The sequence below is a fragment of the Salmo trutta genome, chromosome 38 (assembly GCF_901001165.1).
Source record: "Salmo trutta chromosome 38, fSalTru1.1, whole genome shotgun sequence".
NCBI classification, from domain to species: Eukaryota; Metazoa; Chordata; class Actinopteri; order Salmoniformes; family Salmonidae; genus Salmo; species Salmo trutta.
Window position 1 is genome coordinate 20,402,975 of NC_042994.1, and position 26,801 is coordinate 20,429,775.

Genomic DNA, 26,801 nt, shown 5'->3' on the forward strand with positions numbered 1-26,801 from the left:
GCAGACAGCAACTGCTGTATCAACAGTGTTCATTGTATAGACCAGTATCTGGTCCTCCTACCCCAAACTGGAACCGTCTCTCCCTGGTACGGTATAGAACAGAATTATTAGCTCATCCAATGGCATAAATCAATTGACAACTCTAGATACTCCCATCTCAAGTAAACCCCCTCTTGACTCCACTCCTGGACAAGCTCACTGAGGGGAGTGAGCCTCTCGATCATACACTATCCCACAACATAGAAAAGGAGGGAGTGACTTGCGCACAGACATTGTGTAGACAAGTAATTGGTTCCCCATTAATCACGCCATCCCTTCACATGGTTTAAGAATAGGTAAAGACACATTCACATATGAAGACAATGTTTCATTCTGACTTCTCCCCTCTCTGGGACCCAAGTGACTGAGCACAACTGTCAACACCAGAGTCCAAAGGGCACGCCATCCTAATGACAAGTATCTCACATAAGCATATTATGCTAATAAAACATCTTAATTATCTATGTTACCCAACTAATTCTGATTCATCCGCCACAAATGTCAGTAGAGAGAATTATTTATTTCAGCTTTTATTTCTTTCATCACATTCCCAGTGGGTCAGAAGTTTACATACACTCAATTAGCATTTGGTAGCATTGCCTTTAAATTGTTTAACTTGGGTCAAACGTTTCGGGTAGCCTTCCACAAGCTTCCCACAATAAGTTGGATGAATTTTGGCCCATTCCTCCTGACAAAGCTGGTGTAACTGAGTCAGGTTTGTAGGTCTCCTTGCTCGCACACCCTTTTTCAGTTTTGCCCACAAATTTTCTACAGGATTGAGGTCAGGGCTTTGTAATGGCTGCTCCAATACCTTGACGTTGTTGTCCTTAAGCCATTTTGCCACAACTTTGGAAGTATGCTTGGGGTCATTGTCCATTTGGAAGACCCATTTGCGACCAAGCTTTAACTTCCTGACTGATGTCTTGAGATGTTGCTTCGATATATTCACATCATTTTCCTACCTCATGATGCCATCTATTTTGTGAAGTGCACCAGGCCCTCCTGCAGCAAAGCACCCCCACAACATGATACTGCCACCCCCATGCTTCACGGTTGGGATGGTGTTCTTCGGCTTGCAAGCCTCCCCCTTTTTCCTCCAAACATAACAATGGTCGTTATGGCAAACAGTTCTATTTTTGTTTCATCAGACCAGAGGACATTTCTCCAAAAAGTACAATCTTTGTTGCAAACCGTAGTCTGGCTTTTTTATGGTGGATTTGGAGCAGTGGCTTCTTCCTTGCTGAGCGGCCTTTCAGGATATGTCGATATAGGACTCGTTTTACTGTGGATATAGATACTTTTGTACCTGTTTCCTCCAGCATCTTAACAAGGTCCTTTGCTGCTGTTCTGGGATTGGCTGCTTTCTTTTGATTTTCCCATGATGTCATGCAAAGAGGCACTGAGTTTGAATGTGGGCCATGAAATACATCCACAGGTACTCATCCAATTGACTCAAATGATGTCAGTTAGCCTATCAGAAGCTTCTAAAGCCATGACATAATTTTCTGGAATTTTCCAATCTGTTTTAAGGCACAGTCAACTTAGTGTATGTAAACTTCTGACCCACTGGAATTGTGATACAGTGAATTATAAGTGAAATAATCTGTCTGTAAACAAAACTATAGTTTGTTAACAAGAAATGTGTGGAGTGGTTGGCAAACGAGTTGTAATGACTCCAACCTAAGTGTATGTAAACTTCCGACTTCAATTGTATGTCTATGCTCACTTGTCTGTATCAAAAAAATGTTTTAAGCTCTCCTGCTCTGACGAGCGGATGCACCATCCTCCTCCTGGGACCTAGTGGCAGTGGCAAATTCACCTCTGTCAGAGCTGCGTGCAGTCGACTCCATCTACACCTAGTGAAGGTACCCTACAGAGTCACACAACTTTCTTATTACAAGATTTGAATTAAAATACAAATGTACATGTATTCGTTTTTCCGGGGTTTACTGGCTCTATAGCCATTTGAATTGAGGTAGTAGTTTTTCTGTTTATTATGATTCATTTCATGTCAAATACTCAGTCTGTGAGCAGATCAAATCTAAGGCTCTTTTCTTTGTAAGTCGATACACAAAGTACACACATTTCAGTTTCCCAAGGCTCCTTATACATACAGTATGTGACGAAAACGAAGCTTACATCGAGTCCGTTCCAACTCTGTGACGGAGATCAGTAGTTACGGGACTTCACTTTAGTCTTAAGTTGCTTATGTCAAATGTTTGGAAATGTTCAAAAATTTCCTCTCTCTCTCTGCCCCCTGTGCAGGTGGACTGTGTGACCCTCTGCGCCGCCACGGCCGCCACCTGCGAGGCCAGGATTAAGTCAATCTTCCAGCGAGCTGAGGCCCACCGGCCGTGCATCCTGCTGCTCAGGAACCTGCAGCTGCTGGGCCAGCCCAGGGATGGGACCGAGGAGGATGCCAGGGTCATGGCCGCGCTGTGCCAGTTCATTACCCACACCCCTGCCAGGTAGCCCATCCATCTTAACCAAGGCTAGAGTTCAATCGATCATAGCCATGTTAATGCAGTGCCTTTATTACTACTACTGTAAGCTACTGCCTGTTCACACACACACACACACTTCTTATTCTGATAACTTGAAGCATCTACCTGGTGGTAATTTTGTTCATTTCTTTGATAGATACTTTTATCTGCTGTGTAAATACTGCAATGTGAATTCAGTTGAATTGAGCCACCAGACCTTATTGCAACAACAAGAAACAAAAGGTTACTTCAGTATCATCGAATGAAGGCAAAGACGGAACGGCTACCTCTGTAACCTCCGTCACTGTCCTCTCTTTCTCTCTCTTAGCGTGGTCGTGGTGGCGGCGGTGAGTAAACCCCGGGAGCTGTCATCCGACGTGATGGCAGCCTTTATCCACCAGGTTTCGATAGAGAGACCCAGTGAGGAGCAGCGCTGGGCCATGCTGGCCAGCCTTAGCGGGAGCCTGCCCCTGGGGAGGGACGTTAACCTGGCCAGGCTGGCAAAGCACACTGCGGTGAGATCCATAGCATGGGTTTTGCCATTATATTCATACTTCATAGACACCAGCCGATTCTGATTCTCCCCAATATTTCTGATGTGTTCACTTGTTCATAACCCCCTTCAAGGATTTCAAAGGCACCAGATTGGTTTAGAGACCAATTGATCATTTATGGAAGTGAGTTTGGTTTTGTGGAAGACACACATTTGATTCGGAAGGACTGTGACTTTTGATGATCCTTCTAACACTTCCCCCTCTTTCCTCTTTATATTTCTCTCTATACCCCCCTCTCTCGACTCACAGGGCTTTCTCTTGGGGGACCTCAGTACACTGCTGACTAATGCTGGTTAAGCCGCCCACAGAAGGATACTCCAATCCTGGTGAGTCGTCCACTCGCAATTGCTCTTCACTTCCCCACTGAATATCCTCTGAACTCTAGCAACTATGCGCGATGTGTTCTTCTTGTTAGGTTGTATATTGTGTCCTATTTCTTGTGATTGTCTCTGTTGATTTTATGAATATAATTCTGCTGCAAAGCCAATTTATAACCAAGTTTTCTACTACTACTACTAGAGGAATTATTTCAAAAGGACATCATACCACTACAGTATGACTGAGGCAGGCATTTGTGTTCAGTTTCCCAGAGGGGGCCAGTGTGCAGGAGGAAGAGGACCTCTGTGCCTGTGAGGTAACCATCCTGGTCCAGGACTTCACCAATGCCTTGGAGACCCTCCAAGACGCCCACTCTCAGGCCATCGGAGCTCCAAAAGTACACCCCGAAAATGGGGCGCATAGCTATTTCTCAATTATCTAAATAATCATCCCTTTCCTTGCCTCCTCTCCTACATTGCATTGGTCAGAAAGAACTGACCAGGTGAAAGCCAGCCTAATGATGACCTTCCACCATATTGTTTTCTAGTCAGTGCAGATAAAGGAGAGACAAGGAGAGGACAGATCTTTTTTTGCAGTTTAGATGAAGCCCATGGCTCTGTTACGATTCTCAACCCTTCTGCAGAAGTGGGAGCTTTTCACTCCCCCTCATGCATTTAAAAAGCGTTGGATTGGTGCAAGCATGGCTTGAGGGAGTTTCCGCCATATTCTTCACACCAGTCCAGTCCTTTCAAATCCATGAGTAGAAGTGTGAATGCACACTTCACGAGATGGGAAGAGAATTAGACTGTAGCCCATGTTTCACTGGCTCAGAGGAGACTACTGACACTGATCAACTGCTTATGTAACATCCATGTGTGTGTGGTCAGATCTCCAGTGTGTGCTGGCAGGACGTTGGTGGCCTGCAGCAGGTGAAGCGGGAGATCCTGGACACAGTGCAATTGCCCCTGGAGAGGCCCGAGCTGCTGTCCCTAGGCCTGCGCCGTGCCGGCCTGCTCCTCTACGGGCCCCCCGGCATGGGCAAGACCCTGCTGACCAAGGCCGTGGCTACCGAGTGCTCCATGACCTTCCTCAGGTAGGAGACAACCAGAGGAGACTGGATGACTGGGTCAAGTTCAGTAGGGCACACTGTAGCGAAACAGTTGCAGCTGGAAAAAGGTGTTTCTTATTGGACATGTTCAGATGGCACCTCCCTGTTTCACTCAAAACGTTTTCTCCCAATTGGACACAACCCTGGTGTCAGGTAAAAGGGATGAGAAAGCTGGAGATATGTAATGGAATGTTGCAGATATAACATTTTTTTTTATATACAGAGCCAACAAGTGTGTTTGTTCCACATAATATATTTCTATCCGATTGTTCTGTAATGTTGCACCCCCCTGAGCCTGACACCGGGTAATGAGCGCCTTGTGGTAAATAAGAGTATCATCCATATTTGTTCCACACATTCAGCTGAATGATTGTGCTTAAATCCTGATGGCTTCGTCTTCCCCTTCGTTTAGTGTCAAAGGCCCGGAACTCATCAACATGTACGTGGGTCAAAGCGAGGAGAATGTGAGAGAGGGTGAGTGTAGTAGTGGAGTTAGATTACTGTTTGACCTGAAGATGGCTGTTTGTTCAACTCCCCTGGGCTGGGTGCATGGCTTGCCAGTTAGGTTTCGGCAAAGTGACCTTTCTGCATTGCACGCTCTTATCTCAACTCTAAATCGGGCCCTAGTTGAATAGATGCAATCAACTCTCTAAGTGTTGTGTACATTTCAAAAGCAGAGCCGTTTACACCTCTGTAAAACCCTGATGAAGGCCTATTGACCGACACATCAGTGTGATATCCAACAAATTGTTTACGGAGCATCCAAGCTCACTACTTCTTTTGTACTGCCTTGTGCTTCTTGTTCTTCATGCTTCTGTTGCATTGTCTGAAAACATCCTAGTGAAGACCAGAGGTCAAGTCTACATATACGCATTTACATTTTGTGAGAGCCAATGGCCTGTGATGTGTTAAATACATTTAAAAAAATAGCCTATGACGTGACTGTCCTGTACATATGATTTCCAATAAAATTGGTCTTCCTCTATCTCATTCAGTGTTCTCCAAAGCTCGAGCGGCGGCCCCCTGTATCATCTTCTTTGATGAGCTGGACTCTCTAGCACCCAACAGAGGGCGCAGTGGAGACTGGTGGCGTCATGGACAGGTAGGTGGGTGCGATTGATCTTTGGAGAATACACCACTGAAAATGTTCATTGATTTTTATTTTTTGACAAAGCAGATCACGTCATAAAATATTATGCAACAAACACAGATTCTTTTGGAGGTCCCTTGTTTGACAAAATGTTTCATTGTGGAAAGTGGGACTTTTCCATTCCTATTCGCTCATTGAGGCCAATGATGGTGTGTGGCTATTGAATAATCTTAGTACTGACACAATGTCATTTTGTGGAGCGTTAAAATATTATGAAGGTGTTTTGCGTATTCAGAAGATCAGCAACTGTCTTTTCTTGTAAAACCCTGCTTCCCTCATGTGTATAGGATCAGCTTACTCTCCCCAAATTCTGACCTTAACTGTTGGGGGAAACAACAGAAAACTGACCATATGGCTTGCCAGAAAACTGGACAACTTAATCCTCTTCCTTGTTTGAACCTGATCTCTGTTAACTATAGGGTGGTCTCTCAGCTCCTGGCTGAGCTTGACGGACTTCACTCCTCTAGGGATGTGTTTTTGATTGGGACCACCAACCGGCCAGACCTGCTTGATCAATCATTGCTCAGACCTGGCAGGTGAGATTCAAATTACGGTTTTGTCTAGCCAATCAGTGTAGGTCTCCTCACAAAGCAAACGTTTATGCAGTATAATCCTATAGACATGTACAGTTGAAGTCGGAAGTTTACATACACCTTAGGCAAATACATTTAAACTCAGTTTTTCACAATTCCTGACATTTAATCCTTGTAAAAATTCCCTGTCTTAGGTCAGTTAGGATCACCACTTTATTTTAAGAATGTGAAATGTCAGAATAATAGTAGAGAGAATGATTTATTTCAGCTTTTATTTCTTTCATCACATTCCCAGTGAGTCAGAAGTTTGCAAACACTCAATTAGTATTTGGTGGCATTGCCTTTAAATTGTTTAACTTGGGTCAAACGTTCCGGGTAGCCTTCCACAAGCTTCCCACAATAAGTTGGGGGAATTTTGGCCCATTCCTCCTGACAGAGCTGGTGTAACTGAGTCAGATTTGTAGGCCTCCTTGCTCGCATACACCTTTTCAGTTCTGCCCACAAAGTTTCTATGGGATTGAGGTCAGGGCTTTGTGATGGCCACTCCAATACCTTGACTTTGTTGTCCTTAAGCCATTTTGCCACAACATTGGAAATATGCTTGGGGTCATTGTCCATTTGGAAGACCCATTTGCGACCAAGCTTTAACTTGCTGACTGATGTCTTGAGATGTTGCTTCATTATATCCACATCATTTTCATTTCTCATGATGCCATCTATTTTGTGAAGCCTCCTGCAGCAAAGCACCCCCACAACATGATGCTGCCACCCCCATGCTTCACGTTTGGGATGGTGTTCTTTGGCTTACAAGCCACCCCCTTTTTCCTCCAAACATAACGATGGTCATTATGGCCAACCAGTTCTATTTTTGTTTCACCAGACCAGAGGACATTTCTCCAAAAAGTACGATCTGTGTCCCCATGTGCAGTTGCAAACCGTAGTTTGGATTTTTCATGGCAGGTTTGGAGCACTGGCTGAGCAGCCTTTCAGGTTATGTTGATATAGGACTCGTTTTACTGTGAATATAGATACTTTTGTACCTGTTACCTCCAGCATCTTCACAAGGTCCTTTGCTGTTGTTCTGGGATTGATTTGCACCTTTCGCACCAAAGTACGCTCAGCTCTAGGAGACAGAGCGCGTCTCCTTCCTGAGCGGTATGACAGCTGCGTGGTCCCATGGTGTTTTTACTTGCGTACTATTGTTTGTACAGATGAACGTGGTACCTTCAGGCATTTGGAAATTGCTCCCAAGGATGAACCAGACTTGTGGAGGTCTACAATTTTTTGCTGAGGTTTTGAATGATTTATTTAGATTTTTCCATGATGTCAAGCAAAGAGGCACTGAGTTTGAAGGTAGGCCTTGAAATATATCCACAGGTACACCTCCAATTGACTCAAATGATGTCAATTAGCCTATCAGAAGCTTCTAGAGCCATGACATCATTTTCTGGAATTTTCCAAGCTGTTTAAAGGCACAGTCAACTTAGTGTATATAAACTTCTGACCCACTGGAATTGTGATACAGTGAAATAATCTGTCTGTAAACAATTGTTGTAAAAATTACTTGTCATGCACAAAGTAGATGTCCTAACCGACTTGCCAAAACTATAGTTTGTTAACAAGACATTTGTGGAGTGGTTGAAAAACGAGTTTTAATGACTCCAACCCAAGTGTATGTAAACTTCCGACTTCAACTGTACCTTCTGAAAAAGTCAACATTTAGATGTTGGACAAGCCACCCAACGGCTGTACTTTGTTGTTCTAAAAGCCTTTTCCATAATGCTTGTGACCTTATGGTTTCATCTGCTGCTCCTTCGGGTTTGACAAATTGGTGTATGTTGGGATCAATGAAGACAAAGAGTCTCAGCTGCAAGTTCTGAAGGCCATAGTCAGAAAGTACGTGTGTGATGCCTGATTATCATTTATTGTCAAACATGAACAGCAAAAAGCTGGTAACAATACTGGTATTTTTATTTCAATAGTTATCCTTGCAGAATCAAGGTTAAAGTGCAGAAATGTGTTTCTAACATATGGTAATTGTGCTGTATGTGAATTGCTATGCGTGTCTGTCTGTTTCTGTGCTCTCAGGTTCAAGGTGGACCCCAGCGTCAGTCTCCAGGATGTAGTGGAACGCTGCCCTCCTCATCTCACAGGGGCGGACATGTATGCTCTCTGCTCCGACGCCATGATGTCTGCCATTAAGAGGAAGATTGCACGTGTCACTGACGGTACGTTTGGCCCTCACAAATGGAGACGTGTACGTTTTCCTTGTAAATGTCTGTTAAAAATCCTGTTTAAGGTGTAAAAAAAAAATATATATATATATAGACTTTTTGTCTTAAATACAGGAATTTGAAAGCCTGCCTGAAATAGAAGCATGGAAAACTGTGATGTATGATTGCCTCAGTACCTCACTGTTCACATGAGTGGGCTAAACAAACGGTCAAATCATTTGAAAATACAACAGTTTGTATTTTCAAATGATTTGACCGTCAACCGTCATGCTCTTCAATGGTATCTTTATCTTGTCCAATTATTTAAAAACATACTTTTGGAGTTGTAAAATCAATGTGGACAATCTACCCAAATAATGTGTATAAAATCCAGTCTCATTGCTATGAAACCATTTTTTTATTTTTTATCTGCTGCGTTCTTGCATTTGTCCTATCCCTACAAACCCCCTCATATCATGTAGAAACAAACATGAATGTATCTTATTTTGGCAACACAGGACACAAATTACAAGATCATTCAGTCATTTTTAGAAGTTTTTACTACAGTGCAAAATTTGTGGTAATTATGTTTCTCTATGAATTTTTCATTCCACAAAAACTTAAACCATTATAATTGATGTACTTGGAAATATATAAATTACCATTCTTTTATATCATCCTTTCTAAATGCCAATGTCATATCTACTGTTAATAGTATTTTAAGAGATGACCATCTCAGTTCCTAGAGCCCTATGGCAACCTCAAACGTCACTAACAAGTGCAATAGGGACTTATTTATCTCGTTCACACTCTCCTTTCTCTTCACGACCCCCTTCTACTCTCCTATATTCTCTCCCCCTTTTTGTTTCCACTGCCCCTCCATTTCTTTCCCTCCCTCTTTCACTCTCAGATCTGGACACAGAGGATACTCCTCTTATGCTCTCTGCCGAAGACTTCAACCAAGCATTGGATTGCCTCAAACCGTCCGTCTCTGAACAAGAGCTGCTCAAATATAAACTCATTCAGCAGAAACTCACTGCAAAATAACCAAGCCGCCCAAGCCTAGTGCCATCCAGTATGGGCTAAGCTATTCTCTTCTGCATGCACTACGTTACCCCAAATCCTCTACCACAAGCGTGTATTCCTCAAGAGTTTTGGCTCTACAAAAAACTGGGGTGTGACATTCTCTTCCTTTTCTCTGTATTAATGAGTGGTGTCATTTAGTCCAAGGGACCAAACTAGTACACAACCTAATTAATGCACAATATTGTATGTGGACCACATTTGTACAGTTTGCAATTTGCACAATCAATCTGAACAGTCAATGTAAAGTTAGTGCTGTATATTTGTAACCACTAGTTTCTGAATTGAGCTTCAAGCTTCAGAACTTGGCAGTGTTAATGGCAGCAACAAATGCATATGAAAGTTGTTCAAATGAAAAACTAGTATATCCATGGCCCTCCAGGAGTAAAGTTGGGACATCACTTTCCTATATTCTCAAAGTGACACTAATGCTGCTGTTCTGTTTAGTTTCTCTTTTCTCACAGGAGTTATTAGCCATATGTTGTCCATTCATTGCAAAGTTGCCTCTTTCTGAGTCTTGCATTTCAACAGAATGTTCCAAATCTGTGGTTTATTTTCCCAACGCTTCCCCAACCTGAACTGTTCTGAATGCTGGTTTCTGTTACAAACCATCCTTTCAGAGACTCTTTTGAGCAACAATAGACCCAGCCAAGCCATCAACAGTTCAAATAAAAACAACTGATTGGTTGGTGGAAAAGCAGCATACTTCAACAGTCCTCCTAGACCAAGTTTTAGGTAACACTGGTTGGTGCAGTTTCCCCCTCTTCCACCCTGGAGATCATTTGCATAAAATAAAGTAATACAGAATTCTAAATGATTAAAAAAACAAGTACAGTTTACAGAACAGATACACATGGAAACAAAGCTACCTCCATTAATCCATGAGAATGTATCTGGGTCACACTTCATTAAGTTGTCAGTTTATTGTTTGAAGAAGTCATCATTTGTTACAACATGAGTAACAAAGCTGACGTTCCTCTGAGGGACACATTGTTGGAGGAATTTCAGTGTGTATGGTTCAAATCAAAGTTGAGCTTGAACGAGAGTTTAGTAATTCTCTACTATAATTGACTATTTCAATTTTGTCCTTGGTGAAGATTGTGGAATGAAAGTTAATGTATTTCCATGTGAAAAGGGACAACTTAGTATAAAGTGTAACCATGATAAATTAACAATGTCATTTATAATATTCAAAGATTGCAATCACTGTCAAAAATTATACCTATATTTTTGTATGGTGAGACATTGTGCTTTCCATCTCATGGTAGCAAAAATGACAATGATTACAAAAGTAAGAAAGTAAGACAAACAAATCTATAAATTGTGAATTTTGTTAACTATAACTTTGAAATGGTGCAAACCTTTTTTTCTTCTAGCCAGGTTAAGTAATTGTAATGTTTATGTCATTATCTGATTTTAAAAAGTGTAACACTCGGGTTGGTAAAATAAACTTTACCAAAATATTAACTTGCTTTACTTGAAACTTTGCCAAGAAAGACGGCACTGCAGTGTCATAAGCAGGGCATATGATATTTGAAGTTTATTTTATGACACCTGATTTGTGAAAGCTTGTCATTCACCTAAATACAATTGGCAATATTAGATCATGTAATAAGAAAATGTTTGGCAATAAAAAAAATGTATTTAATGTCCTGTCCATGGCACTGTAAAGTAGGCTTTATGAATTGAGTTGCCTTGAATTGTCACCTATTTGTAAAGGAATACAAGCATTTTGCTAAACCCGCAATACATCTAAATATGTGTATGTGACCAATACAATTCGATTTTTGAATGTTTAACTCAAGGATTTACCTCTTTTTCTTTTCAAGTCACTTGGATGGTTTATGTAGAATAAAGAAAAATGATGGGTCAAGATTTGTAATTGTGACCCTTTCATTGACCCAGAGTTGCATTAATGGTGTGTACCTACTGTGGTTTAGATATTTGCACCTGCTAGCCACGGAGAGGCACTATTTTCTTATTCAGCCACTCAAACACAAATTTGCTTATGTGAAACAAATCATTCTCTGACTGGAAAAGATCTATCGTAAGAACACAGCGATAGTTCTGGTAAACTAAATGTATGCCACTGGATGTAAATAATGTACAAGTCACACTCATTGTACTATAATGAACCATAACAAATTTGTATTTGAAGAGATATACAAATGGGCGTGTAGGAGAAGATCTCGATTAATCAGGGGGTCTAGATCTCTGTTGCAGGTCCCTTGTTTTCACAAAAGACGCTAAACCCCTTTTCTGTTTGCTTTGGCTTTTAGTTCGTTGCTTTGACAAAGATTCAAAACGTAGTTCTTCCATGTCTTCGTCTTTCATATCTAACTCAGGTGGGGAGATCCTCTTGGCCAAAGCCTCAACTGAAATGCGGCATTCGATTGCAGGTTCTGTAAGACAAAGAACGTGTGTTTTCAATTTGATCAAAATTTGTATTTTGACAAATGAACTGACTAATTGCTATAACAGGCCTATATAGTTCAATATTAATTTAGATATGGCAACCATAATGTATCAAGATAATACGAAAATGAAATGGAAAAAACAAAGGACACAATTTTTTAGTTAGGCAATTGGAAATTATACAATATATCCAGGTTGAAATATGCCTGACCGCTTCCAATGGGAAATGATTATTACAGAGGCAAGACGCCCACTAGGAAACAGACCAGATCATTAGCGTGCCACTAGCATTGGAGTTTATGCTGCTGGTGGGAATTAAGTTCTTAAGAGGCTATCTGATTGGTCCTGTACATTAGATCTTATAGCCAACCAATAATCTGACATGTAGGTTGGGGGGGGGGGGGGGGGCTGACCTTTTGAAGCCATCAACTTGATTTACTTAACTACTGCACCCCATCTTATCTTCACTATGCAAGTGGATGTAGTGTTACCCTATCCTAGAGACTATGGCTGTACTCAGAATTACATACAAAGTATGCAGGGTAGTATGTTTATTTAAGTATGTTTGACAGATCAGGATGTCATACAACATTTGCCCCAAAATGTAATAACAGCAAGGAATATCTGATGTAAGAATAGCAGCTCTCAAAATTAGATATATTTTCTACCGCGGAGGTCGCACAGATGAGAACAGTACCAGAGACGCTAGCAGCAGAGGGCACACATCAAGAGTACAAGCTGAATGTGGGAATCAATGGAAATTCTCCAATTCAAGTTTTTGTAAGAGTTTACAAGTAAAGTAAAAATGTTTATGACAACTGGGCCTCAAATGTAAATATGACACTGTAACAATGTTTAGATTTAGCCATGTGTCTGTCTATGTAAATGTATGTTGTAAAACTTGCCACATCAAACAACAGGAAAACTGAATGGGGTACAATGGAGCAAAACCTATTTTTTCATGTTATGGCTAAATCAAAGTGGCTATTTATTGTATGAGATCACTACACTACCACGGGAGTGTTTATTTCTGTCCCAGAAGGCATTACTGGAGGAAGGGATTGTGGCTATCCAAAGATATGCCCCTATTTGTCTCAGATCTGATTGACATATTTAGCAGCCAACACTTATCCTTAATGAGTGATGCGATAGTATTCTGATGTTTGAAATCAAACTGTCATGAGAATGGGATGCTAGCTGTAGCCCAAGCTAGCCTACTAACAAGGTACTAACTCAAGGTAACTCTACAGTAAAATCACAATATTCAAAATAATACTCTAGTGATTTTAGAACAACAGCAACTAGGTGTTGGACTAACATTAGCATTTGCAATCCCGCACGGACTACCTTCCCCATATTCATTACCGTATGTAGTATGTTTAGTACAATGTGCATGCTCATGTAGTATGCAAGTATTTAGCATGTAGTTCCCCATTCCGAACATAGCCTATGGTCATGTGGAGTGCCATTTGTTAATTGACATGAGCTGCTGCATTCTGGACTGACCTTAGTTTGTTGATGGTTTCATCATGAGAGCCAGTGAGGATAACTTTACAGTAGTCCAGCCTAGATAAAATGATAGCTTGGACCAGTTTTTCAGTGTCCAAGTGGCCGATGCATGATCTGATAAATAGAAAACAGGGTTGGCCCCAAGACTGACCCCTGTGGTACACCAGGGGATAACACATTATGCAAAACCTCTCAGAAGCATGTTCGGCCTCCTTATGTCTTATATAATCTAGTAATGATCCTGACAAAATGTTGTCACTTGAAGATCTGATAGATAATTAGACATCGCAAGCCTTATAATAAGACATCTCAATGGCTCCTACATGCTCATAACAACTTATAAAGAATTTTCACTGTCAGCTTTAAATAAAGTGTTACTGTGTATCCCTTTAGACATTAAATTTATGATTAGTATTTACGGTTTCTATTAAGTGTTGGAAGACCGCACACAACACACTCATTTCCTTAGACCAAAAACTGTTCCTCAACTGTTGGGTTTCTCTTGTGATGGGTATAATTATTAAGAATAATCCATTTTGAGGGGAGGGAGTTTATTCTTACATGCAACACTAGCCATATTTACCGCTTACGTGGCCTTTGCTACTTTCGTGCGCTTCATCCTTTTTCTCCGCATGAGGGTCACCTGAGGCCTTTTCAACCCCGCGATGAGCAGCAGCAGTCTGGGCCGGGACTTGGTGAGCCAGCTTCTCAGTAGCGTCCCCTTGGGAAACCTAGGGGAATGGAAACAGCTTAATCCACTAGTTTATACAGCACCATTATATAAGCATGGTGTACATGATATGACCGCTAACTTCTTGACTGTTACTGACGGCATGACTGACTATCTGCACTGCTGGTTGTCCATTGTTCTAGTAATGCCATATAAAGGAGAAGAAAATGATCTCATACAGTCATGCATGTCATTTCTCTGTTGAGGATTTCTCTTGGAAGCTTGTCTCCCCATGTTAATAGCTCATATCTCACCAACTATTACTGGTTCCAAATTTAACATCTGGTCAATACATGGAAAGAGATGGTCAATACTCTTTTAGGCTTGAGGCTTGAAGGTGAAATGCTTGTTTTCTTTCTTTTAGGCAGTATTGACCTAGATAATTGCACAGATGAAATGCGCAATCATTCATAAGTACAGATGTCAATAATAAATTGGCCCCAATTTTGCAATCAAATACGATATTTACTTCATCATTCATCCTGAGTAAAGGCCCTGCTGCCAGTTAATGGATTTGAAATGAATATGATTGGATCTCCTTTCACATAATCATATTGCGATCCTGAAAACTCACTAATGTTGAAGATAAGTAATACCACTTTGTCAATTACCTGAAGCCCTTCAGGTGAGACTATACAACAAGCAGCTAACTTGCAATTTTGATCAAGATCTGATCTCAAGCCAAATGTACTGTTAGTGTGATTTAACATACATATTACATTGCATAACCACAAAAGGTATTTGCTAGGTTGCAAAGTTTGGGTGTCCCTTTCTGTGTTGTACTTGTTTAGTTGCCCCCAATGAACTTGTCTGTGCATGTGATTATGCAAAGAACATACTATACACAATGTGGCTGACATAACCTGAACTATTGACCTTTATATGTGACCAACACTCTTGGGTTTACCGTAAAGTAATGGACTGCCTATGCACACACATCAATCTCATCTCCTCTGAAACCTATATCACCTGCCTTTTTTTCTGTATGAATTTTAGACTATTTTCTTGCTTATCCTTAACAAATGCACAGCTTAAATACCTGAATACTTGGAGGAAACACAGTTTGTTACTATGGTTGCAGACAAGGGCACACAGCCACACGCTACTGAGAGACACGTACATTTTGTACACGTTCTGCATGTATCTTAAAAATGTATGGCTGCAATTTCCACCCTAACCTATTGTGTTGGGGTGGAAATTACTGAATAAACTTCATCCACTTTGTCGCACACTCTGTTGCATGAGGACATCTCGAACGACAACTAGTCCAAGACAGTGGATTACACTGACAGAAATAGCTTTGAATCACACCAAATCAAATGGCATCTAAATTGCACTCACTTGTGGCAGGCTTCCATAAAGTAAGCCTGAAAAAGAAACCAGAACAGTACCTCAACCAGTAAAACTCCCCACCGAAGCACCATAGCAACCTTCTTACGCCGAGCTCACATTCTTTGCTATTGCACAGCGGCAGATTGAGGGCTCGCCTTTTAGCCCTTATAAATGCCGTACCCTTCGCAGCCCCAGTTCTGGCTGCTGAGCACGATGGAAAATATAAAACTTTCAATTGTTTGACTTTTGCTGGTCGAGCGCAGCTAAACTGGTCAGAGAGAAATCTAGCAATGTTTAGAGGTGGTATGGCCTTGCTGAAGCCATTGTTGTCACTCTGCGGGCTTGATGTTAAATGTACCGAGGGCAACGTTGTTTGTTCAGTGCACCCATCCCCGCTCCCTCTTCCCCTCAACATCACCACTTTTCATTAGCTTTATGGAAAGAGGTCAGGATAGATTTCCTCTTTCTCTATCCTCTCAAGTGGTACAAGGCTAGGAGATGGGGTGTCTTCAATTCAAAATGAGTTGTTTAATTTTGTACCTTAATCAGTGTCCTAACGCTTCAGGAGCCTCTTCAGATATCATGTTTTATTGAAGCTTATGTGCGAACCCTCTGAATTGTTCTTGACCTCTTGCTGATCTCTTCATGACATCTAGGTAAGTGTCTCTGGTCGTTTCAAGTAGTTGTCCAATAAATGTCATAGTCCTTGCTCAAAGTGTCGTAAATCCAAAACATTTCACCAACAAGTGCAAAAAAATATTTCCCTCTTCCATTAATTTCTTCACTTAGAACATTCCTTGTTGATAATGGATATTTCCACACCCTTCTATTTCCACATTATACATCCAGGTTGTCCTTTCTGCTCTGATAGTGCCCCCTCTCAACTTGTAAGTATGAGGAGATTGCTATTATGCAGTTTACAATTCCACCCCCCAACCTGAGAGCTGAAATCTTGCCATTATGTTACTGACCAGTCCCCCCCGAGTCAGGTAAGCCAGATAACATACATTATTCTCTCCTGTCCGTCCTGAAGCAACAAGCAAGAGGAGCTCACTTTTAGTGTCTGTGCAAATCTTAAGGCATTTACCTAATCACCAACTAGGCTGTCACTCTTAGCAAATGTTCTTCAATAGCATTAAAAATGTTCCTCATTGGTAGCTAAAGAACCATTCATCCAAAAATGATTAATCCACAAGTGGTTTATTTTTTCAATTCCAAACACTGATAAGAGTTCAAATACAGTTATAGCCAAATGGTGGCCCTAATATCTATTGAGAATAACTTTCCAAAGTAGAACATACCATAGTCTGTGTTTGGCATGAAAACTACCAAGATACCACAATTACTTTCTTACAAGTTATTAGCACTTGCCTTAAATACATCAGGAGTTGAGAGGGTCTACTCCTGAGCAATAGTTAAGCGTTCAAGTATTAAAATAGAGGTGAGAAACTCCAATTGCTGCCATTAGTATATCCACACCCAAGCTACCCCTCTTTAAAGCCACACAGTCAACTTCCACTCTTCTTTCGGCACACGACTTACAGTACTCGCCTAAAGTTCCTACCTCTGGAGGAATAACAAACGGAAAGCAGTCCTTACCAATTGACCCCACACATTTGTTAGGTTATGCCCCCCGCGTCCCTGCAAAGGCACATATATGATCCCGATAGAGTTTTTTTTCCTCTCAAACTAGAAGGTTCAACCAGGATGCAAAAACAAATCTGCTAAATAATAGGAGGCCATGAACTCCACGGGGGAGGCAGGGAGGGGGCTTTAAAAAGGAGGGTCCACTCAGCAATTCTCACTGCAAACAGCAACGGATGATCCCGGCCAGCCAGCCAATCAGGGGGTCGACCACAGGGGCCCTGTTGCCATGACATCCGGCACTTGACCAATATAAAAAGCACAACACTTGGACAATGTATAAAGAGGTCAGCCAAACGGTCATGTCCCCACGGTAAGTGGGCACATAGTTGGATCATCTAACTTAAGTTCACTTACATCGGAATCTTTGCTTTTCTGGTGGAAGAAGATCTGGCCATTCATTTCCAGTACCTTTATTATTGCACTCACTACATTCTTTGACTAAAATGTGCTCTACTGGCTCAAAAGCGACACAAACACTTAGACACAGCATATTTAGAACCCACCATGCTCAGAAATGTATCCTTTTACACTCACTATCAGCTATGACACCTTTTGTTAGTCCACCTTGTGCATTTAGTAATAGAAACCGCTGTAATTGTAGTGGCTACATAGTGCTCTCTAGAGGGAGCTGTGGCTTCAGCCAATACTTAATGAGATGCAGGAAATGTGTCCTCAGCCCAGGCAGGAGTGGGAGGAGTAGGACTGTAATGGCATGCTTAGTTGACAGTCTGCACAGCTCAGGATAGACCGCTGTTTTGGCACTGCAAAGATTGCCCAAGAAGAAAAAGGGGGAGGAGGAGGGTGGAAGACCTGGCACTGCATTGCAGATCATCAAATGGGAGGGAGGGAGGGGATTTCCAGAGGGATGCTGTGTGATTCCCTGTTGTAAGTCTTCAGAATATCAAATATGCCAGTCTAATGGCTCCTCTTACTCACTGCAGTTTAGTGTGTTAGGGTATGAATTTCAATTTGTCTTAATATTACAATTAATTTAATTGTATCATTGTTTGTAGTTATCTTTGATTGAATAATTGACCCTCAATTATCCAGAGTAATTACCCTGATTATAATGGAACCTTGACTGATCCTTATACACTTCACACATGGTTAAAAAAAGTGTGAAGCCTTTATACAGTGCATTAGGAAAGTATTCAGACCCCTTGACATTTTCCACATTTTGTTACTTTATAGCCTTATTCTAAAATGTATAAATAAAAAAATTAAAAACATTTAAATAAGTATTCAGACCCTTTGCTATGAGACTCACAATTGAGCTCAGGTGCATCTTCTTTCCATTAATCATCCTTGAGATGTTTCTACAACTTGATTGGAGTCCACCTGTGGTAAATTCAATGTATTGGACATGATTTGGAAAGGTTCACATCTGTCTATATAAGGTCCCACAGTTGACAGTGCATATCAGAGCAAAAACCAAGCCAAGAGGTCGAAGGAATTGTCCATAGAGCTCCGAGACAGGATTGTGTCGAGGCACAGATCTGGGGAAGGGTACAAAAACATTTCTGCAGCCTTGAAGGTCCCCAAGAACAAAGTGGCCTCCATCATTCTTAAATGGAAGAAGTTTGGAAGCCCCAAGACTCTTCCTAGAGCTGGCCGCCCGGCCAAACTGAGCAATCGGGGAGAAGGGCATTGGTCAGGGAGGTGACCAAGAGCCCGATGGTCACTCTGACAGAGCTCCAGAGTTCCTCTGTGGAGATGGGAGAACCTTCCAGAAGGACAAACATCTCTGCAGCACTCCACCATTCAGGCCTTTATGGTAGAGTGGCCAGACGGAAGTCACTCCTCAGAAAAAGGCACATGACAGCCCACTTGGAGTTTGCCAAAAGGCATCTAAAGAACTCTCAGACAATTACAAACAAGATTCTCTGGTCTGATGAAACCAAGCTTGAACTCTTTGGCCTGAATGCCAAGCGTCAAGTCTGGAGGAAACCTGGCGCTGTGGGGATGTTTTTCAGCGGCAGGGACTGGAAGACTAGTCAGGATCGAGGGAAAGATGAACAGAGCAAAGTACAGAAAGATCCTTGATGAAAACCTGCTCCAGAGCGCTCAGAACCTCAGACTTGGGCTAAGGTTCACCTACCAACAGGACACTGACCCTAAGCACACAGCCAATAGAACACAGGAGTGGCTACGGGACAAGTCTCTGAATGTCCTTGAGTGGCCCAGCCAGAGCCCAGACTTAAACCCGATCTAACATCTCTGGACAGACCTGAAAATAGCTGTGCAGTGACGCTCCCCATCCAACCTGACAGAGCTTGATAGGATCTGCAGAGATGAATGGGTGAAACTCCCCAAATACAGGTGTGCCAAGCTTGTAGCGTCATACCCAAGAAGACTCGAGGCTGTGATCACAGCCAAAGGTGCTTCAACAAAGTATTGAGTAAAGGGTCTGAATACTTATTGTAAATGTGATATTTCCAAAATGTCTAAAAACAGTTTTTGCTTCATCGTTATGGGGTATTGTCTGTAGATTGATGAAGAAAATTGTACAAAACAGGAACACCTTCCTAATATTGAGTTGCACCCCCTTTTGCCTTCAGAACAGCCTCAATTCGTCAGGGCATGGACTCTACAAGGTGACAAGCGTTCCACAGGGATGCTGGCCCAAGTTGACTCCAATGCTTTCCACAGTTGTGTCAAGTTGGCTGGATGTCCTTTGGGTGGTGAACCATTCTTGATTCACATAGGAAACTGTTGAGAGTGGTGCTACAGGCCAAATAAGAGCTTTATAAGAGCTAACTTCAGTAGCAAACCTCCTTGATGCTCACAGTAATGAATGAGACTTGAAATAAATGATAATCTAGGTTATGTAGGGAAGTTACTGTAAAGGGGGAAAAATGAATCCAAAGTACAAAATAATTTAATATGAACATTTTACACATTTTACAAATACTAATCTTTGTGACAGTATGTGAATAGAATAACATGTACAGTGCATTTTAGAAAGTATTCATACCCCTAGACTTTTTCCACATTTTCTTGTTACAAAGTGGGATTCAAATGGATTTCATTGTTATTTTTTGTCAACGAACTACACAAAATATTAAGTAAGTATAAGAAAAATTGTAACATTTGTAAATAAAAATGAAACACTAATATCTTGATTAGATAATTATTCAACCCCCTGCGTCAATACATGTTGAGAGCTTCAAGTTCCTTGATATCCACATCACCAACAAACTCTCATGGTCCAAACACACCAAGACAGTTGTGAAGGCGGCGCGACAAAGCCTATTCCCCCTCAGGAGACTGAAAAGATTTGGCATGTGTCCTCAGATCCTCAAAAAGTTATACAGCTGCACCATCGAGAGCATCCTGACTGGTTGCATCACTGCCTGGTATGACAACTGCTCGGCCTTCAACCGCAAGGCACTACAGAGGGAAGTGTGTACGGCCCAGTACAACACTGGGGCCAAGCCTCCTGCCATCCAGGACCTCTATACCAGGCAGTGTCAGAGGAAGGCCCTAAAAATGTTCAAAGACTCCAGCCACCCTAATCATAGACTGTTCTCTCTGCTACCGCACGGCAAGCGGTACCGGAGGCGCCATGCCTAGGTCCAAGAGGCTTCTTAACAGCTTCTACCCTCAAGCCTTAAGACTCCTGAACAGCTATTAAAACATTTGGGGTTGATTGCCAAAATAGTAAACATGAAACAATTTGAGCCGCTACTTGTTCGCGGTCAAATAAATACCACACCCAGACTATTTGCAGTGCCCCCCCCCCCCCCGTTACGCTGCTGCTACTCTCTGTGTATTATCTATGCATAGTCACTTCAAATCTACCTACATGTACATATTACCTCAATTACCTCGACTAACCTGTGCCGCCACATATTGACTCTGTACCGGTACCCCCTGTATAGAGACGCACTACTGTTATTTTACTGCTGCTCTTCAATTATTTGTTATTTAGATTTTTTACTTAAAACTTATTTTCTTAAAACTGCATTGTTGGTTAAGGGCTTGTAATTTAGAAGACGCTCTTTTTCAGAGTAACTTACAGGTGCAATTAGGGTTAAGTGGCTTGCTCAAGGGCACATTGACATATTTTTCACCTGGTCAGCTCAGGGATTCAAACCAGTGACCTTTAAATTACTGGCCCAACTCTCTTAACCTCTAGGCTACCTGCAGTTAAATTGGATTTGCACAAAACATAACACTTTGTATTCAGGACAAAAAGTTAATTGCTTAGCCACATTTTTTGCAGTATTACTTTTACAATATTTACTTTACTGCATGTTTTGGAATATTTTTGTACTCTTTTCACTCTGTCAATTAGGTTATTACTGTGGAATAACTACAATGTTGTTGATCCATCCTCAGTTGTTTTCTCCTATCACAGCCATTAAACTCTATAACTGTTTTAAAGTCACCATTGGCCTCATGGTGAAATCCGAGTGGTTTCCTTCCTCTCCGGCAACTGAGTTAGGAAGGACGCCTGTATCTTTGTTGTGACTGGGTGTATTGATACAACATACAAAATGTAATAACTTCACCATGCTCAAAGAGATATTCATTGTCTGTTTTTTGTTTTATTACCCATCTACAGTGGGGGGAAAAAGTATTTGATCCCCTGCTTATTTTGTACATTTGCCCACTGATAAAGAAAGGATCAGTCTATAATTTTAATGCTAGGTTTATTTGAACAGTGAGAGGCAGAATAACAACAAAAATATCCAGAAAAATGCATGTCTAAAATGTTATAAATTGATTTGCATTTTAATGAGGGAAATAAGTATTTGACCCCCTCTCAATCAGAAAGATTTCTGTCTCCCAGGTGTCTTTTATACAGGTAACGAGCTGAGATTAGGAGCACACTCTTAAAGGGAGTGCTCCTAACCGTAGCTTGTTAACTGTAAAAAAGACATCTGTCCACAGAAGCAATCAATCAATCAGATTCCAAACTCTCCACCATGGCCAAGACCAAAAAGCTCTCCAAGGATGTCAGGGACAAGATTGTAGACCTACACAAGGCTGGAATGGGCTACAAGACCATCGCCAAGCAGCTTGGTGAGAAGGTGACAACATTTGGTGCGATTATTCGCAAATGGAAGAAACACAAAAGAACTGTCAATATCCCTCGGCCTGGGGCTCCATGCAAGATCTCACCTCGTGGGGTTGCAATGATCATGAGAACGGTGAGGAATCAGTCCAGAACTACACGGGAGGATCTTGTCAATGATCTCAAGGCAGCTGGGACCACAGTCACCAAGAAAACAATTGGTAACACACTACGCCGTGAAGGACTGAAATCCTGTAGCACCCGCAAGGTCCCCCTGCTCAAGAATACATATACATGCCCGTCTGAAGTTTGCCAATGAACATCTGAATGATTCAGAGGATAACTGGTGAAAGTGTTGTGGTCAGATGAGACCAAAATGGAGCTCTTTGGCATCAACTCAACTCGCCGTGTTTGGAGGAGGAGGAATGATGCCTATGACCCCAAGAACACCATCTCCACCGTCAAACATGAAGGTGGAAACATTATGCTTTGGGGGTGTTTTTCTGCTAAGGGGACAGGACAACTTCACTGCATCAAAGGGACGATGGACGGGGCCATGTACCGTCAAATCTTGGGTGAGAACCTCCTTCCCTCAGCCAGGCTCATTGAAAATGGGTCGTGGATTGGTATTCCAGCATGACAATGACCCAAAACACACGGCCAAGGCAACAAAGGAGTGGCTCAAGAAGAAGCACATTAAGGTCCTGGAGTGGCCTAGCCAGTCTCCAGACCTTAATCCCATAGAAAATCTGATGAGGGAGCTGAAGGTTCGAGTTGCCAAACGTCAGCCTCGAAACCTTAATGACTTGGAGAAGATCTGCAAAGAGAAGTGGGACAAAATCCCTCCTGAGATGTGTGCAAACCTGGTGGCCAACTACAAGAAACGTCTGACCTCTGTGATTGCCAACAAGGGTTTTGCCACCAAGTACTAAGTCATGTTTTGCAGAGGGGTCAAATACTTATTTTCCTCATTAAAATGCAAATCATTTTATAACATTTTTGACATGTGTTTTTCTGGATTTTTTTGTTGTTATTCTGTCTCTCACTGTTCAAATAAACCTACCATTAAAATTATACTGGTCATTTATTTGTCAGTGGGCAAACGTACAAAATCAGCAGGGGATCAAATACGTTTTACCCCCACTGTACCAATAGGTGCACTTCTTTGCAAGGCATTGGAAAACCTCCCTGTTCTTTGTGGTTTAATCTGTGTTAGAAATTCACAGCTTTGACTGAGGGAACTTACAATTATCTGTATGTGTGGGGTACAGAGAGGAGGTAGTCCTTCAAAAATCATGTTTAAAAACTATTATTGAACACAGAGTGACTTAAGCACATTTTTACTCCTGAATGTATTTAGGCTTGCCATAACAAACGGGTTGAATACTTATTGACTCAAGACATTTCAGCTTTTCATTTTTGTAAACATTTCTAAAAACAAAATTCCACTTTACGGGGGTATTGTGTGCAGGCCAGTAACAATAAATCTAAATATAATACATTTTAAATTCAAGCTGCTACAACAACAAAATATGGAAAAAGGCAAGGGGTGTGAATACTTTCCTTACTATTCATTATTAGTCCTTACAATTCATTATTAGTATTCCTTCAAATCTGAAATTCCAGAACAGTGCATACAGGATATTACAGTTTAAAGGTCAAGTACAAACATTGTGGTGTAATCATGCACACAACAAACAAGGCTGCAGGAAAGACATAGAAGATGCAAAAAAATAAGAATTGAATCCAATAATTTGTTTACTAATTTCAATTACAAGGCGACCCAAGGTCAAGTTGGTCAGTTAATAAAAATAATAGAAAGGGAAAGTGTCAAGGGCCAGCATTGGGAGATACTGATTCATTTTCTATGTCTTTTATAATTGCGCAAGGAAAATACATTCAGATGCAGTTCTCATGCATTGACTACAATATTTCTTTAAATGACAAAAGTGCAACTGTGAGAATGTCCTTATTATATTCCTTATACATTATCTGTAAATGCCACACACTCAGGTGCAAAACTATTAGCACCCTTGATAAAGATAAGCAAAAAAGACTGTATACAGTGCATTCGGAAACTATTCAGACTCCTTGACTTTTTCCACTGTTACGTTACAGCCTTATTATGCAATGGATACAATTTAAAAATGCATTAAATAACCCATAATTAAAGCGAAAACGGTTTTTTTGAAATCTTAGCAAATGCATTAAAAATATAAAACATAAATAACGTATTTGCATAAGTATTCAGACCCTTTGCTATTAGACTCAAAATTGAGCTCAGGTGCATACGGTTTCCATTGATCATCCTTGAGATGTTTCTACAACTTGGAGTCCACCTGTGGTCAATTCAATTGATTGGACATGATTTGGAAAGGCACACACCTGTCTATATATAAGGTCCCACAGTTGACAATGCATGTCAGAGCAAAAACCAAGCCAAGAGGTTGAAGGAATCGTCCGTAGTGCTCAGAGACAGGATTGTGTTGAGGCACAGATCTGGGGAAGGTTACAAAAACATTTCTGCAGCATTGAAGCTCCCCAAGAACACAGTGGCCTCCATCATTCTTAAATGGAAGAAGTTTAGAACCCCCAGGACTCTTCCTAGAGCTGGCCGCCCGGTCAAACTGAGCAATCGGGGGAGAAGGGCGGGAGGTGACCAAGATCCCGATGGTCACTCTGACAGAGCTCCAGAGTTCCTCTGTGGAGATGGGAGAACCTTCCAGAAGGAAAACCATCTCTGCAGCACTCCACCATTCAGGCCTTTATGGTAGAGTGGCCAGACAGAAGCCACTCCTCAGTAAAAGGAACATGACAGCCCACTTGGAGTTACCAAAAGGAACCTAAAGACTCTCAGACCATGAGAAACAAGATTCTCTGGTCTGATGAAACCAAGCTTCAACTCTTTGGCCTGAATGCCAAGCGTCACGTCTGGAGGAAACCTGGCGCCATCCCTATGGTGAAGCATGGTGGTGGCAGCATCATGTTGTGGGGATTTTTTTCAGCAGCAGGGACTGGGAGACTAGTCAGGATCGAGGCAAAGATGAACAGAGCAAAGTACAGAGAGATCCTTAATGAAAACCTGCTTCAGAGCGCTCAGGACCTCAGACTGGGGCGACGGTTATGAGAGCAAAATTACAAGATTATGTTATAATACTGTTATTGCATAAATGGTTGTTTTATGCAACCTAATAGGGTTCTTAGAACTCTAATGTGTCTGTGTGAACTGAGAGTGGGCCTTTGGGGCTTAATGCTGATAGTAGATTTACGATGCCTTAGGTGATAAACCTAACAAGCCACATTCCATTCATGTGAGGGTGATTGCTCCAGTCTGACTGAAAGGTACCAGGGAGAGATGGCTCAGGTATGGATAATGATGAAGGGAACCTTGTCTTGGGGGCCAGACTCTGGTTTCCACACAATGAGAACAGTCTTTACAGTAGATACTGTCTGCTGTGAATTATTCATTTCTTTCATACAAATCCTAACCATGTGACCCATTCCACACATCTGTTGTTTGTCCTGTATACTAAGGTGGTGTATCTCTGCTATAGAAAATAGCTGTGCAGCGGTGCTCCCCATCCAACCTGACAGAGCTTGAGAGAATCTGCAGAGAAAAATCTGTAGAAACTCCCTAAACACAGGTGTGCCAAGATCGTAGCATCATACCAAAGAAGACTCAAGGTTGTAATCGGTGCAAAAGGTGCTTCAACAAAGTACTGAGTAAAGGGTCTGAATGCTTATGTAAATGTGATATTTCAGTCTTTTTTTTATACATTTGCAAACATTTCTAAAAAACAGTTTTTGCTTTGTCATTATGTGGTATTGTGTGTAGATTGAAGCGGGGGGAGGGGGGACTATATAATCCATGTTAGAATAAGGCTGTAATGTAACAAAATGTGGAAAAAGTCAAGGGGTCTGAATACTTTTCGAATGCACTGTAAATATTTTTTTTTACATTTTATTTTATACTAATACAATTGCACAGAGAAAATATATATCTAAAAAAGATGGGGTTAAAAATGATTGGAACTGCTACTTTTTAAATTAATCTCAGTTTAAATAACTGTATTGTGGTCTTTCATGGCTCCGTTTTACTGGGGTATAAAATGAGGTAACACGCATGTAAATATATCATCCATCGCCATGGGAAAATGCAAAAAACTCACAACAGGAACAAAAAATAGCTTATAAAACAAATATATCACTTACCACTATTATGTCAACAATTAAGAGGTTTAAAACCGTAAGCCTGCCTGATAGTGGATGCATGTGTATCTTGTCCCCACACACAGTAAGGAAGATGGTTTGGGATGTAAAGAAAAATTGAAGGGCCAAAGTTGGAGAATTATGGAAAACTTCAGGTCACCAAGTAAGTCTTTAAATCTAGAATTAGACGCGACCTCCATGCAAATAGGCTCTTTGGAAGGGTTGCCAGAAAAACTTAATTGAGAGCAACCCACAATGGAAACGCTTGGAGTTTGCATTGGCACTTGGATTGGAACCTGTGCAAATAGAGCTCTTTGGCCACGCACAGGAGTGGTGGGTTTGGCATCAAAATAAGAATGCATATGCAGAAAATAACCTCATACCTACTTTAAAATATGGTGGTGGATCTTTTGATGTTATGAGCTATTTTGCTTCCACTGATCCTGGGGCCCTTGTTA

The 26,801-nt window shown here is 41.4% G+C and overlaps 2 protein-coding genes across 4 annotated transcripts in view; one reads left to right on the forward strand and one right to left on the reverse strand.

Annotated features, from left to right (window-relative positions):
* The first annotated feature begins 1,757 nt into the window (after positions 1–1,757).
* LOC115178011 (peroxisome assembly factor 2-like) lies at positions 1,758–9,474 on the forward strand. The gene is given in 13 exon segments (XM_029739021.1): positions 1,758–1,904; positions 2,305–2,477; positions 2,797–3,037; positions 3,326–3,402; positions 3,659–3,791; positions 4,282–4,487; positions 4,915–4,976; positions 5,498–5,585; positions 5,587–5,604; positions 6,072–6,187; positions 8,003–8,081; positions 8,274–8,413; positions 9,309–9,474. Coding segments are annotated over 13 exon segments (1,617 nt in total). The 3' UTR covers positions 9,446–9,474.
* The window catches only part of LOC115178050 (potassium voltage-gated channel subfamily H member 1), an 84,521-nt gene continuing 66,493 nt past the window's right edge, over positions 8,774–26,801 (reverse strand). For 2 of the 3 annotated variants that reach the window (XM_029739072.1, XM_029739069.1), the window contains 3 exons: positions 13,989–14,136; positions 13,403–13,519; positions 8,774–11,883 (listed from right to left, as the gene is read on the reverse strand). The gene's annotated coding sequence lies outside the window, so the exon portion shown is untranslated. The remainder of the gene's footprint in view (positions 11,884–13,402; positions 13,520–13,988; positions 14,137–26,801) is intronic. The other variant, XM_029739070.1, reaches the window with a different exon arrangement.